Source organism: Colletes latitarsis, chromosome 8 (assembly GCF_051014445.1).
Source record: "Colletes latitarsis isolate SP2378_abdomen chromosome 8, iyColLati1, whole genome shotgun sequence".
Taxonomy (NCBI): domain Eukaryota; kingdom Metazoa; phylum Arthropoda; class Insecta; order Hymenoptera; family Colletidae; genus Colletes; species Colletes latitarsis.
The window spans coordinates 16,392,188-16,408,224 of record NC_135141.1 but is presented as its reverse complement, the minus strand read 5'-3'; the positions used below and the strand labels follow the sequence as shown (position 1 = coordinate 16,408,224).

The window sequence follows — 16,037 nt, the reverse complement described above, 5'->3', positions numbered from 1 at the left end:
TTCAATCTCGAACTATGTATTATAAAAGCTATTGTATTTTGTATTTTATATTTGTTGAACTCGATAACCGATATAAAAACTGAAAAGTCATATCTTGTTAACTTTTTGTTTCGAATTTCTCAGAATGAAATAAAACCAAGTGGAACCAAAGATGATTCTTTCTGTAATAGCTGGTAATTCAGTTTATAACACCTTTGGTTGAAGAGCGAGTAATAAAACGTCACTGGAATGAGAAACAAGTTCTAAATGCAATCGAGGGTATTCTTGAGTGTCGCAATAAAAGTCTTCGTAAACACGAGATGGTATAAAAACTAACCAAGACAATCGTTGTTTGCTCAAAGTGTTTTAAGTATGTTTGTGGCACGTTCTGTGTAAAGGCAAATGTTTGTTTTATTTATAATGAACAGTTAGCGGAGATTCGGATTAAATAATCGTGCTTATCTAATTAATGAAACGGTTATGATGTGTGCAATTGGAATTATACGGCAGATATTGTTAAGAGATTGATTTTATCTTAACGTAAATTAAAAAAGGGGATCCTCTTCGTTTTTTTATAAATAATATTATAACCAAATACTTTAAAGAGTCTCTAGGTTGGAATTGTGTTAAACGGAAGATTAGATTATGGAATTTATGTAAATGAGATATTCAAATATTTAATGTTATCCAAAAGTTTAATTTGCTGTTAAGTTATTATTTTACTCAACCGTGACAATAGGAAAATACCAAAGTGATAGTTTTGTTCTCGTGGATCTAAATTTTGTGGTGTACAAATTCCATATATCCGATTGCCATCAATTGCTCATTTGGCGTAATCGTACTGTCTCGAGACAACCGGAATGCCTACAAAAAATAGATTAAAGAGTAGCAAGCATGGAAGATCGTTGACTGGCAGTGTTTACCATTCGTAAACGAGCTGGAACTCGCGTGAAATTTTCCCGCGTCCATTCCCTTGTCCTAGAGAACGTTCACCGCATTCTTTAACACCCTGTTGCGCACGCGACGATGATACTTCATCGTGAATTATTACTCCGCCCGTGAAATGCGCGCGCAAAGTCTCTTGAGTAGAAATATCGCTGTTCCCGAGATTGGCGCTAAAATTATGAGTCGAATATCCTCGATGTACAAGGCGCTCGTAAACTCTAAATTTTTTTTTTTTTTATTACTTAGCTTCGTGAAACTCTTGTGAGAGTTATATAACTATACATGAATGTAACAGTTTACCAGAATGATTATAAGTGGTGTGAATAACTTAAATTTGTAAGTTACATTTTTTAAGAAAACGGTATACATGAGGGAGATACAGATTTTCTTTTTTAAGTCTTTCTAGAAGTTCGACTCTCTGACAAGGGGAGGTCACGACCTGTCAACCTGGGATTTGAACGAAATTTGGCAGAGTTGTAGGGGCTGGTGTCCAAACGCAATCTGTAAAATACTAGACGTTTATGGCCAGCCGTTTGTTTAAAAAATGGCTTTAAAGTGTAAAGTTTCGAAGTCGTCGGATCGACGTTTTTTTTTCTTTTAAATTGTAGGTCTTGTGAGTTTCGTACAGAGGGCATTGAAAAACAATGTGGTTTAGGGAAGCAGCAAGACTGTAGTGGTTGGATCTACAACGGTTGATTGTAGTGGTAAGCTCACGTGTGAGTTTTTTGCCCCAGAACCACGGTTTGTTAGATTTTGTATAAAAGAATTCAAAATATTCTTTTCCTTTTTCCTTCTCGTTTTAATATTTCTCTAAAGTCTGTCATTGGAATGAACATCAAAAGAATTCCAGACTCTTATTGAAAAACCACTAATGTTACATCGGAGAACCGTCATTTAATTACAGAAGGACTCGTGGAAACTCTGAAGGATTCCGAAATAGAAATATCAAAGAGAACGTTTAATACTTTAACGGCCGCTGTCACGTGTACGTAATTTTATCGCTTCCGTCATCCTGTCATTATCCTTAACTTATTACGTTTATTGAGATTCAAATTTAATTTCGAATTATGATATTCCAATTTATAGTTCTTAGCATTTTCGTATTGCTCTCTTTAATCTACAATATCAGTGTAGAGAATCGTTTCAAACTGCTCGTATAAAATTGGTCGATGAATTGTCTTTGAAAGCAGTTGATAGCTCATCGACTTAAATTTAAACAAATTAATTAGAAATAGTTTCTAATGAAAGTTTCTGAGGACGAAGAAATGTATGTATATATTCACCATTACATTAACATTGTTTATACAAGGTGTACGGCCACCCCCGGGGAAAAATTTTAATGGGTGATTCCAGAGGCCAAAATAAGACGAAAATCAAGAATATCAATTTGTTGATCGAGGCATCGTTAAAAAGTTATTAACATTTAAAGTTCCGTCCGTACTGAATTTTTTTCTCGAAAATGCGCAGGATTTCGGGGGTATGTCTATTCACCAAAAATTATTGTAATTGACCCCCACAAACGAAAATAATTTTTTTAGAACGATTTGAAAAATTTTATTTCGCCGTAAAATTTCAGCACATAACCGATTTTTTTTCTCGAAAATGCGCAGGATTTCGGGGGTATGTCTATTCAGCAAAAATGATTGTAATTGACCCCCGCAACCAAAAATAATTTTTTTAGAACAATTTGAAATTTTTTAATTTTGTTGAAAAATTTCACACCTTCTCGAATTTTTTTCTCGAAAGTGGGTAGGATTCCAAGGGTATGTCTATTGACAAAAAATGATTGCAATTGACCCCCGCAACTGAAAATAATTTTTTTAGAACGATATGAAATTTTTTTTTTTCGCCGAAAAATTTAGGCACCTACCCCCTGTCGATTTTTCTTAAAAATTACTTTTTCATTTGTAGTAATTTTGTTTGACGCCCTACAGAAAAGTTGTCTAATACTTTTTTTATAGGTACCCATGAGCTCTACTTCAGAAAAAAGTTTCATTGAAATATATTCACTATTGTAGGAGTTATGACTGTTTGAAAATTGGACCATTTTTATGGGGTTTTTCTCATTTTCCGGGGTCAAGGACCAACTTTTCGAATATTTTTAGAATTTCTACATATTGTCTACTAAAATACGCGTTGATTGCTTTTTTAAACATTAAAATCCTTCAATCCGTTCAGAAGTTATGACGTTTTAAAGATATGCATGAAGGAAAGCATTCCTGGTCTCAGATTTGATTTTCGGTAAAGAATTTTTTTCTTGAAAATGCGTAGGAATTCGGGGGTATGTATAATGACCAAAAATTATTGTAATCGATCTTTGCAACTGAAAATAATTTTTTTAGAACGATTTGAATTTTTTTAATTTTGTCGGAAAATTTCACACCTTCTCAAATTTTTTTCTCGAAAGTGAATAGGATTTCGAAGGTATGTGTATTCACCAAAAATGATTGTAATTGACCCCCGCAACTGAAAATAATTTTTTTTTTCGCCGAAAAATTTAGGCACCTACCCCCTGTCGATTTTTCTTAAAAATTCCTTTTTGATTTTTAGTAATTTTGTTTGATGCCCTATGGAAAAGTTGTGTAATACTTTTTTGTAGGTACCCATGAGCTATACTTCAGAAAAAAGTTTCATTGAAATACGTATATTCACTATTGTAGAAATTATGGCTATTTGAAAATTGGACCATTTTTATAGGGTTTTTCTCATTTTAGAGGATCAAGGAACAGCTGTCCGAATATTTTTTGAATTTCTACATATTCTACACTAAAATACGCGTAGTTTGCTTTTTTAAACATTAAAATCGTTCAATCTGTTCAGAAGTTATGGTATTTTAAAGATTTGCATGAAATTTCAGGGAACGATTTCTGGCCAGAAATTATATTTTCGGTAATGAATTTTTTTCTCGAAAGTCGATAGGATTTCGAGGGTATATGTAATGACCAAAATTGATTATAATTGACCCCTACAACTAAAAATAATTTTTCCAAGACGATTCGAAAGTCTTTTTTTTCACCCAAAACTTTCAGCACTTACTCGAATATTTTTCTCGAAAGTGGGTAAGATTTCAGGGATATGTGTATTCACCAAAAATGATTGTAATTAATCCACGCAACCGAAAATAATTTTTCCAGAACGATTTGACATTTTTAAATTTAGTAACTATTTTTGAAGAGAGTAACTGTATGCAATACTGAACAGAACAACAAAAATATTTTGAATTTTGCTTGGTAGATACTAAATTGATTACATTATATTTTTAGAAAATTGATAGAAATTAATAAAAATCTAGCCTACTCTCATTTAATCATTTTTTGAGTGAAACGAAGTTATCAAATTATAAATTTAACCCAAGGATAGGTTAGGTCAGATTACGTTGGGTTGGAGATGCACTAGTCGGCAAACATTTACCATAACGAACGTTTAGAAAAATTCTAATACAATACCATTCCAGTCGATATTTTTGTTCACCACTCTTTTAGTTTGCAAGCGTCCTATATTGTTATCCGTGAATCCAATTACTGGACCAAATCGTTTTCCGCGTTTATCGTTCGACGTCTGGTCGGCAGTCTCAATTATCGGTCGTTTAATTTTCTAATCTTCCACTGAAGAGCTATTATCGATGACGCGGAGCAATGGTAACCACGGGATCGAGGCTCGCGATCGAAGTAGTCGTCGATCGCTGTAAGAGCATCGGCTGGTCGCGTTTTATTTCTGGATCGAGATTTATGACTGGAAATTCAATTATCCGGAGAGGAAACGATCACGCAGGATACGCGGCGATTTCTTCTGGTCTGTCCGTACCTGGGGGCCGGGGGATAGAGCGTTTTCTTTCGCATCGCGATAATGTAAACCGGTGGTTTCGGTGTATCGCTGCAAACATTACTCGCGAACGGTGAAAGTATCTATCATCGAGTACCGCGAATAAACAGGGACCAACCCAGTGGGATATACATCAGCGAGGGTCTCTCGAGCGCCCGGTGTCGAGCTGGTCGCTTTTCAAGGTCGAGACGTTTACGACTTTATGGGGCAATTACCGTGGTATACTGCAAGTTAGTTCGCGAGGCTTATAGCCAGCACTCCTTCTTCTTCGTCTTCTTTTCCAAGTGTCCGTCGCTCGCCGGGATCGTGCTGTGCGCGTTTCGAAACCTCTCTTCCAACCCTTTTTCCGAAACGTCTATCCACCGGAACGATATCAAGCGATATTTTATCAACGTTCACCGTGAAACTGGTTCTGCGATATTCCTTCAGCTACCTGAATTACAATTTCCTTAATGCGGACCGACCGGATTTCTGCCACGTCCAAGAAGAAGTCATCAACGCGACTTTTACACTCGTTTAAACGAAATTGTTACAATTTTCAATTTGTTCTGATATAGCAGTCAGGTTTCTTTACTATTATTAACTTTTTCGCTTTAAGAAAACAGTTTCACATATCTACCGAGATAGGAAAGAAAAGAATACGAAAGGGGGAAGGCGTTTCCATCTTGCGCTAATGGACTCCAATATTCCCACTAAATAAATATAATAATGTTGTTGCCGCCACGTGAAGGGTTTCCGCTGCAGTCGACATTGAACAGTGCCGTTTTTGAGGAAGTAACAATTTTTCACGGACCGCATGCAATTTCTAAAGGACTAGCATCTGGCCGGATGCCGGTTTCAGATTTCTCTGGAAACGGTCCCCGGTTAGACCACCCTCGACGGCAATTGATGTATCGCAAACCCTCACGTGTTGACCACCAGTACTCGGACTGTAAAAACAAGAAGGGTAATAAATAACCCAGGGATTGTGCAACGTCCTGCAGACCTTGATTTGCAGGATGAAACAAACCAGGCTGTGGCCGTTGCACAATCCAAAAACTGTCCAAAATTCGGATTGGGCAGGACAAGGCCCAATCCGAACATCGACGCCTCCAAGGAGGCAATAAGAGGGAGATACCGAGTTTTCCTCCAGGACTGGACATTGGGAAAAATCAGAATCCGTTGTATTCTCAACGAACGTGGACCTTTGAACTTGGTTTCGCACTGGACGCGAACAAGTGAACTGTACCTTTTTAAACTTGGACATTGTAAAGGATATCACCTTTAACTTTGGATTTACTAGATCACCTTACAAGTGATCGACATAGTTATTGTTATTGTTTGAATAAATTGTTTTTGCAAATCGATTAAATATTGATTGCTACATATTTAACTCCCAGAATCACCTACGGAGTTAACAAATGTATATACGTTTATTTATCAATAAATATTGATAGTAAAGCAACCCTAGCAGGCTCTGTTTTAAACGATGGGTTGATCATGCTCCGTCAAGGAATATATATACAGGGTGTTCGGCCACTCCTGGGAAAAATTTTAATGGGAAATTCTAGAGGCCAAAATAAGACGAAAATCAAGAATATCAATTTGTTGATGGAGACTTCGTTAAAAAGTTATTAACGTTTAAAGTTCCGTCCGTATTGAATTTTTTTCTCGAAAATGCGTAGGATTTCGGGGGTATATCTATTCACCAAAAACGATTGTAATTAACCCCTGCAACCGAAAATAATTTTTTTAGAACGATTTGAAAAATTTTTTTTTTCGCCGAAAAATTTCAGCACCAAACCGATTTTTTTTCTCGAAAGTGGATAGGATTTCGGAAGTATGTGTATTCACCAAAAATGATTGTAATTGACCCCCGCAACCGAAAATAATTTTTTCAGAATTAATTAAAAATTTTTTTTTTCGTCGAAAAATTTAGGCACCTACCCCCTGTCGATTTTTCTTAAAAATTCTTTTTTGATTTCTAGTAATTTAGTTTGACGTCCTACAGAAAAGTTGTTTAATACTTTTTTGAACGTACAAATGGGCTCTACTTCAGAAAAAAGTTTCAATGAGATACCTTTACTATTGTAGGAGTTATGGCCGTTTAGAAATTGGACCATTTTTATGGGGTTTTTCTCATTTTGCGAGGTGAAGGACCAACTTTTCGAATACTTTTGCGATTTGTACATATTCTCCACCAAAATACGCGTAGTTTGCTTTTTTAAACATTAAAATCGTCCAATCCGTTCAGAAGTTATGACGTTTTAAAGATTCGCATGAAAATTCGGGCAGACATTTCTGGCCAGAAATTAGATTTTTGGTAAACTTTTTTTTTCTCGAAAATGCGTAGGATTTCAGGGGTATGTGTATTCACGAAAAATGATGGTAATTCAGCCCCGTAAACGGAAATAATTTTTTCAGAACGATTTCAAAACTTTTTTTTCGCCGAAAAATTTAGGCACCTACCCCTTGTCGATTTTTCTTAAAAATTCTTTTTTGATTTCTAGTGATTTAGTTTGACGTCCTACAGAAAAGTTGTTTAATACTTTTTTGAACGTACAAATGGGCTCTACTTCAGAAAAAAGTTTCAATGAGATACCTTTACTATTGTAGGAGTTATGGCCGTTTAGAAATTGGACCATTTTTATGGGGTTTTTCTCATTTTGCGAGGTTAAGGACCAACTTTTCGAATATTTTTGCAACTTGCACATATTCTCCATCAAAATACGCGTAGGTTGCTTTTTTAAACATTAAAATCGTCCAATCCATTCAGAAGTTATGATATTTTAAAGATTCGCATGAAATTTCCGGGGAATATTTCTGGCCAGACATTAGATTTTCGGTAAGGAATTTTTTTCTCGAAAATGGTTAGGATTTCGAGGGTATGTCTATTGACCAAAAATGCTTGCAATTGACCCCTGCAGCTAAAAATAATTTTTCCAAGACGATTCGAAAATCTTTTTTTTCACCCAAAACTTTCAGCACTTACTCGAATTTTTTTCTCGAAAGTGGGTAGGATTTCGGAAGTATGTGTATTCACTAAAAATGATTGTGATTGACCCCCGCAACCGAAAATAATTTTTTCAGAATTAATTAAAAATTTTTTTTTTCGTCAAAAAATTTAGACACCAGTTAATATACCTGCGCGTGGTACATTTCAGCAGCCTATAACTTCGTTAGTTTTCTGAATTTCAATTTAATAGTCGGTAGGTATATTTTCGAGACAACATACTAAAAGAAAACCCATAAAAAAAATTCGATTTTTTAAATCCCACAAAGTAGAAAGGCCCCTTAAAATCGAAAACCGTTTACGCGACAAATTCTGATATTTTCTCTCGCTTGTTCGTTTCAGTTCAGAGCAAAGTGAGATGCTCCGAGCAGTGGATGGAGGTCGACATCGTGAGGAGCAGTCCACAGGCGAGTATATATCTCCAGCAGCTGAAGGACTTTCCAGGTAAAGATCGATTCGTGTTTCTGTCTACGCAGAACCACAGCATTACCGGCGTGCCAGTGAAATATAAACGGGAAGCGGTGTTTCGCGTATTTTGCACACTGAAACGTATCTTCTTTTGCAGACGAAGCTTGCAAAGCCCGGCTGAGCAACGGTGTCGCCACGTTCCGATTATCGCTCCTGGAGGAGGACATATTACGATGCGGTATCACGAAGGTCGTGAACAAAGTCACGGTAGGACATAATTACGAGGTCTGATTGCCGATAACGCGACGGGACAGCTACAACTTCCGAATAATTAAAATGTAGAATTTAAAGTCGATGGTCGATCGCGATGGTGACTTACGCGACTCCATTACAGACGCCATTTCCTTCTCAAATTATTAACAAGCCACGGGACAAAATGTTTCTTCTGCATATTATACGACAGAGAACTTTCACTCGTAACTGAAGAACACAAAAAACCCAATATTTGTGAAATTTAATTTAAGGAGGTATTCTAGTCTGGAATCTTATTTGTTGTTACACCTTTCAATGGTAATGTAAAACTTTTTCGAAATGGTTGCCATGATAGCTCAAGTCCTACTGGACCGATTGATAAATTTGGAGGAAATTTTCAGCACACGTGTTTTTACTATTTTCGTTAGTACGTTAAACATTTTGTAAAACACAGAGAATAGATTCTTTGGCTTTAAAGTGTATTATTCTAGTTCCGGCTATGATCACGTCCATACTGATTAATATGCTTGTTGACTTTCGTAGCAACCATAAACTCATCTTTTTCTTGAAGGACTCTCTAAAATATTCAATATTTTTATATGAAAAAAATTATGAATATTCTTCAAACACAGATCTAGATTTACGTATTTAAATTGGGTACAAAACTATTTTACCTTTCCCGCTAAAAATGTCCAAAGTATCATGAAAAAATTGCATTCTAGAGCAGAATACTCCCTTGAAACGTGAACGTTTCGAAATTTATTCGAGGGATCTTCAACCTGACAAGATAAAATAAAATATGATAATAATCGTATAAAAATAGTAAATAAAACGTGATTAGAAAAATACATAAGAAGAGAAAAGAAAATTTTGTATCGCAAGGGAAAGAAAGGAAAGGAAGTAGCTCTAAACTGAGTCGAACGTTGCTGATTATTTACGTTTAATTTTTTACCACGCGATTATACATTCGTTGTTTGCAATCGAATAAACGAAGAGAGACATACGTGATCTAGCGTGAAAAAGTCGCTCGTCCGCATCGACCCAAGTTGTCGCGACTCGTTTCCATTGTTTCCCTCGCGTAGGAGGATACCCGTGGATTCGAGTCAAACTGCAGACGTGTAATTGCATTGTGCAGGGTCAGAAGGTATACTTCCATCGGATAATAGTGGAGGAGCCCGCTGATTCGAGCAAGCACACGTTCACGGTGAAGTGTGTTATCACCGAGGTCTTGGTGAAGCCTGGAATCTCGATCGCGTCCAATCACACCACGGTTCGGCGCAGCGTGTTTCCAGCGGGCTTTCAGGAACCCGAGTGAGTTCTCGTTGCGTTAATACTTGTTTCAGATGTCGATTATTTGCTGCACCGTTCGCGAGTACGGCGTCAAAGAACACGGAACAGCTGTTGCACGCGGCTGACCGATTCTGCACGGGCAACAGTTGCGTCTTTCCGTCGAGGACAGCTTCACCTAATAGACTCTAGTAGACAGTAAGTGGCGTCGAAAAGTAATAGTTAAGATCCGCCACGAAGCCTGCCTTTCATTCGAGGGGCTCGCGGGCGAACACACCGTTTCGCAATCGCTCGAGAATTTATAGGCTGACAGCAGTGAAACTGTACCTGGTCAGACAAAGCGTCGAAGACGGAACAATAGAATCTATGATTTTTAAACGATAATAACAAAAACAATACACGAACAACTCGCATAAGGTTTTCTATTTTATTTTAGTATAATATAAACTAGAAAAGAGAAACCATATTAATGTTTGGAAAGTGTAGGCTCCCACTGTGTTCGTTGTTGGGAATTCCCAACATTTATTAGCGGACCACAGTTAGTGAACAAGATATCAATTTAGCGTACACCTCAGTACAATACAAATTGCCGTACCATAACGCCGTACGGGAACCATCCTTCGGGACCATACCTGTCCTCTCAGTGGGTGGGATTTTGAATATTTGAGGACTAGCCCACAAGGGATGGGCAGGCGTTGATTGGCGTTTGCAAATCTCCACCTATTTTGGAATAGGTTTAAAAACGCGGGACATGAATTTTTAGAGGCTAGAATAAGAACGAACACCATACGGACTGTACCATTTTGAAGTTAAACTGTTAGCACCAATGTAAATATTGTAAATAAATTCAAGAGTGTAAATAGTAGTGTGCTTTCTATTTTACTAAATAAAACATTCGTGGAACCGTTTTATTTAGTAAATAGATGGTTCGATACTATTTACAATATTTACATAGGTGTTAATAGTTTAATTTTCAATGTCCTTGGTTCGATTCTAATTTGTAACGGTTCTTGTGGTGTTTTTAAAATCTGAAACTTTAAGAAAATGTGATAAAAGAAGAATCGATATTTTTGAACTTCTAAATGAGAGGGTCACCTTAACAAAAATACCGTTTTCGCTTGGATTTGCAAATCGATATGAATTCTGGAAAGAACGAGGACAACGAGAGATACCTGCTGTGTTAAGTCAATAATTAACCGCGCCTTTACCAAATATGTTAACGAGCCGACACGTTCGTTAACCCTTCGAGTAGACAAGGCGAGGCTATTGAGACGTATTCGTTTAAAATAGTTGTCCGTTATTCGAAATACTTAATGATTTTAGAAACTCGAGAATATATTACAGTAATAATATGAGACAAATTTTTCATTATTTTCAATATTATTTTCTGAAAAAATTAATTTTTCTTTTAATCAACTATATTTTCAAGAACACCGATGTCAACAATTAATTATAAACTAAGTGTAGACACTGGGATTCCCTATAACTTACTTCTATGCTCATCTAAAATGATGAAAAAAAGTGTGCACTACTCTCTATAAATATAATGTCACTTATGGTCGTAGGTACATACCTTGTTGACAGTGTACAATTTTAAACATATTCAAGTGTTGCAAAGACATCATTGTTATTAATAGACTGCGGATGTTTATACATTTATAGGAAATTTTCATTCTCAAAAATGCACTTAATACGAAAAAATATAAGACACTTAAAGTAAAATACGAATTATTATATTTAGGGATTGAAACAACCCTCTACAAACGCTCCCATTTCATTAACTTTATTAATAAAAGTATGAAGATCCGTAGTCTAGTTATCAAGATTCCAATAAGATTTTTCTACACACTATATTAATATAAATTTCTTTTTAAAAACAGTTTTTGTACGTTTCACACAATTGTTTAAAAGTTGAAATCGTTTGAAGGCAGCGAGTTCCAATTCATTTCATCTACTAGTTTCACGACTTTCTTATAACATTTGCCATAAATAATTGTACTTTCATGATACTTTGAAACTTATAAAACGATACCTTCTTAAAATGTTTGATACCAAAAGAGTTATAAATTCGGCCATCTTTCTTTCGAACGTTTCAAAGGTTGCGATCATAGAGTCGACTCGCTGCTTTACGATCCATTTATTCATGGAGACTATAGCGCGCAGGTGCTGGGAAACCTGAAATGTAATTTTAGCCTCGGATATGTCGCGTCAGAGAGTCTACCTTCCTTTTTCCCGCGCGCTCGGTAAAACTCACTTCGCGAGTCATTCGTACTCTCCGCGTAACCGTGGCAAAAAGCTCCAGCTGGTCGGCGAGAACCCATTCAAGAGGATCGGTTTACACGCCTCCAACATGTAAATGTCACCTATAGAATACTAATAATCCTGCCAAAGTGTTTTCAAAGCCACGAATAGAGTTGGCCAAAGTGTAATTTAATTATACTTGCCGCGATAAAATTACGTCCATTCGCGGAATTCGCCACACGAAAATTTAAGGAATACCTAACTCTTGAGTATAAACATTGCAGAATCGATCAATTTGGATTTTCAATAATCTTTCCTTACAGTAGCAATACTGTCTTCTTGCAATACGTTGACGTGTCAAAACGTGTTAATCAACAACCGAACTAGTGGCTTCGAATTTGTACATTAAACGACGAATTGTATGAGTTTATTGACCATCAATCGAACAAAGTGCACGAAATGTTATTCAAATTGAACAAGAATTTTGATACTAAAGAAGTATGTTAAAAAATGCTCAGTTTTGCTAAAAAAATCTATCGTTATCGCTTCTCCGAAAAATGAAGTTATTGAATATGAGTCTAAAATGTAAACATAATTAAGATTGGCCTCAGCTATATTTTGTTTCATCGTCTTCTTTTCTGGACATCGAACCGTCCACGAAATAATTAACGGAGAAATTAACAGGCAGATGAATTGGGGCTTCAAATCGAGAAAACCTAAAGTACCATGTAATTATTGTTAGATGGGAACAATAACGCGTTCTTCTACTTTGCATCCATATGACTGTGCAAGTATGACTTCCAATTTGGTTTCACTTTTCCTAATTAATACATACACATATGAAACTGTCTGAATATATAACATAAAATACATATATTTAGATATTTTTTGAAGTAATAACAACTTGTGAAAAATCAAAGTAAATAAATTAACACGTTCATATTTGATATCGACAGAAGCAAAACCAAATTGCAAAAACTGCAACTCGACCCTAACAAGCAATCACATTTTAACAAATGTCAAAAATACGAAGAAACAAGATAAAAACTCACCCTACCAAAAACTATCAAACAACTAAATCACGTTGAATCGTGCAAAAAAACATTACAGTTTTCAAAAGAAATAGGAATCCTGAACCTTATACAGGGTGTTCGGCCACCTCTGGGAAAAATTTTAATGGGGGATTCTAGAGGCCAAAATAAAACGAAAATCAAGAATACTAATTTGTTGATTGAGGCTTCGTTAAAAAGTTATTAACGTTTAAAGTTTCACCCGTACTGAATTTTTTTTCTCGAAAATGCGCAGGATTTTGGGGGTATGTCTATTCACCAAAAATGATTGTAATTGACCCCTGCAACCGGAAATAATTTTTTTAGAACGATTTGAAAAAATTGTTTTTGGCCGAAAAATTTCAGCACCTACGTGTCGATTTTTCTTAAAAATTCCTTTTTCATTTTTAGTAATTCTGTTTGACGCCCTACAGAAAAGTTGTCTAATACTTTTTTGTAGGTGCCCATGGGCTCTATTTCAGAAAAAAGTTTCATTGAAATATATTCACTATTGTAGGAGTTATGGCTGTTTGAAAATTGGACCACTTTTATGGGGTTTTTCTCATTTTGCGGGGTCAAGGACCAGCTTTTCGAATATTTTTAGAATTTCTACATATTCTCTACTAAAATACGCATTGATTGCTTTTTTAAACATTAAAATCCTTCAATTCGTTCAGAAGTTATGACGTTTTAAAGATATGCATGAAATTTCTGGCTTCACATTAGATTTTCGGTAAGGAATTTTTTTCTCGAAAGTGCGTAGGATTTCGAGGGTATGTCTAATGACCAAAAATGATTGTAATTGACCCCCGCAACAGAAAATAATTTTTTTAGAATAATTTGAAATTTTTGAATTTAATTGTTAATAACTTTTTAACGAAGCCTCCATCAACAAATTGGTATTCTTCATTTTCGTCATTAAAAATTTTCCTAGGGGTGACCGAACACCCTGTATATATAACACACCGATTCAATTTAAATTGAGTAAGAGTATTTTAGTATACAGGGTATCCTATTTAAGTTAAGATTGTAAAAAAATCTCAAAGACATGTGATTTAATAATTCCAAAGCGTCGAGCAACTATTCAGGGTATGACAATTGAAATTTCTAACATTCTTACTGAAAACCCCTATATTTCTTCCAGCTACGAGGATCGTTCAATACGTCCTTAGGAAATCCAAGTGCTGGCGCTCGTAGCATCGAAAATGGTTTGTTTTTAGTAAGCATCATGACTCACTAGACAGCTGTCAAAGTCTCAGTTATATCCACCATGTGGTTTCATTTTTATTGTCGATCGAAACAAGAAACTTCCTCTTGCATCAAAACAATGCACAAGTGCACACCTGTGCAGTTTCGATTCCAAAGTCATGGAATTAAAGTTCAAATTATTACAACATACACCGTATTCACCGGATTTGGCCCCCAGTGACTTTTTTTATTTCCAAACTTAAAAAAATGCCGTCCAAACAGATGCCTATTTTGAGAACCTTCCGAAATCTTACTTTTTAGATGGCTCGAAAATGTTGGAGAAACGCTTGGAAAGTGTACAGAGCTAAAAGGAGATTATGTTGAAAAATCTACTTAAAATAATTTGTTTTTCTATCTTTTTCTAAGGACTTATTGAACGACCCTCGTAACATTCTTGCTTAAGGTTTTCTTCTTCGAGTCCCGGTTCGTTGGCAAACCATCGAGAAGACACGGAACTCTGCAGAAACTCTTCGAAACGACACGTTTTCCCAAGCGATCGGTTGCCAAATTACGATTTACGCGTGTTTGCATACCGGCAGCTCTTGAACAGATGGTAGAAAAGTCGTAATGCAATTTTAGCTTGCCGAGGAACGGACGGCTGTCACGCGTGGGCCTCTCTTCCTGTTTCCCGTCGACGAAAGTCACTTCTCGCCGTGGCGACATTCTTCGAGTATACTCCCAAGACACGAGCAAGGGACTCGTGACGTAACTTTTTTTTCGTCGTTCCTGTTTTGCGGCTAAGCTAATTTATTGGCACTAATCGATCGTAGCTCGCGCCGGCTGTCCCGCGGATTCCTTGGGATCCACGATGTCGCCTCTCGACCAGGAAGCCGTAACAAGCCTTTATTGTTGAATTATCGCGCGCGGCTGATACCGCGGGGTCGCGAGCCACGCACCACCGGGAAAATTCTTTCTCGATCTTGATAACTGTTTCTGCTTCCACGAAGTCGATGGAATTGCATACCTAGCCGATCGGATGCGTTCATCGAGATTAAGGATCGCCGACTACATTGAGGAACGATCGACCGGTCGAAGAATACTTCGAATACTCCTCGATTGCGACGTTCATTTACATCCATTCGATCCACCAAAGATTATTATTATCATTAGGTTGTTTCATACGTTCTAGAACATTCGTGTTACCGTTTTGCATTATTTATTTCTTTATTTATTTACGCACGAAGAAATTACACTTTGGTACAAATGGAATAGAAAGGTGATGTACAGGGCGTTCGGCCACCCCTAGGAAAAGTTTTAATGGGGGATTCTAGAGGCCAAAATAAGACGAAAATCAACAATACCAATTTGTTGGTGGAGGCTTTGTTCAAAAGTTATTTTTTAATGTATATTAAGTAATAAAAAGAATTTTTTTCTCGAAAGTGCGTAAGATTTCGGGGGTATGTCTATTCACAAAAAATAATTGCATTTAACTCCCCTAGCTAAAAATAATTCTTTTAGAACAATTTGAAAAATTCTTTTTTCGCCGTAAAATTTAGGCACTTTCTCGAATTTTTTTTACGAAAGTGGGTAGGATTTCGAGGGTATGTCTAATGACCAAAAATGATTGTAATTGACCCCCGCAACCGAAAATAATTTTTTTAGAACGATTTTAAATTTTTCTTTTCTGCCGAAAAATTTCAACACCTACTCGATTTTTTTTCTCAAAAGTGGATAAGATTTTGGAGGTATATATATTCACCAAAAATGATTGTAATTGATCCCCGCAACCAAAAATAATTTTTCCTAAACGATTTGAAATTTTAGAATTTAATTATTAATAACTTTTAACGAAGCCTTCATCAACAAATTGGTAT

General features: G+C 36.2%; 1 protein-coding gene across 2 annotated transcripts in view; it reads left to right on the top strand.

Moving 5' to 3' along the window:
- Positions 1-16,037, top strand: part of Qsm (Zona pelucida superfamily protein qsm) — a 78,837-nt gene that overhangs the window by 56,979 nt on the left and 5,821 nt on the right. Inside the window, exons 1-4 of one of the 2 annotated variants that reach the window (XM_076772077.1) lie at positions 4,934-4,976; positions 8,081-8,182; positions 8,304-8,413; positions 9,534-9,709. In XM_076772077.1, the coding sequence (XP_076628192.1) occupies positions 4,949-4,976; positions 8,081-8,182; positions 8,304-8,413; positions 9,534-9,709 (416 nt within the window). In that variant the 5' untranslated portion in view covers positions 4,934-4,948. Of the gene's footprint in view, positions 1-4,933; positions 4,977-8,080; positions 8,183-8,303; positions 8,414-9,533; positions 9,710-16,037 lie in introns of those variants that run through there. The other variant, XM_076772076.1, reaches the window with a different exon arrangement.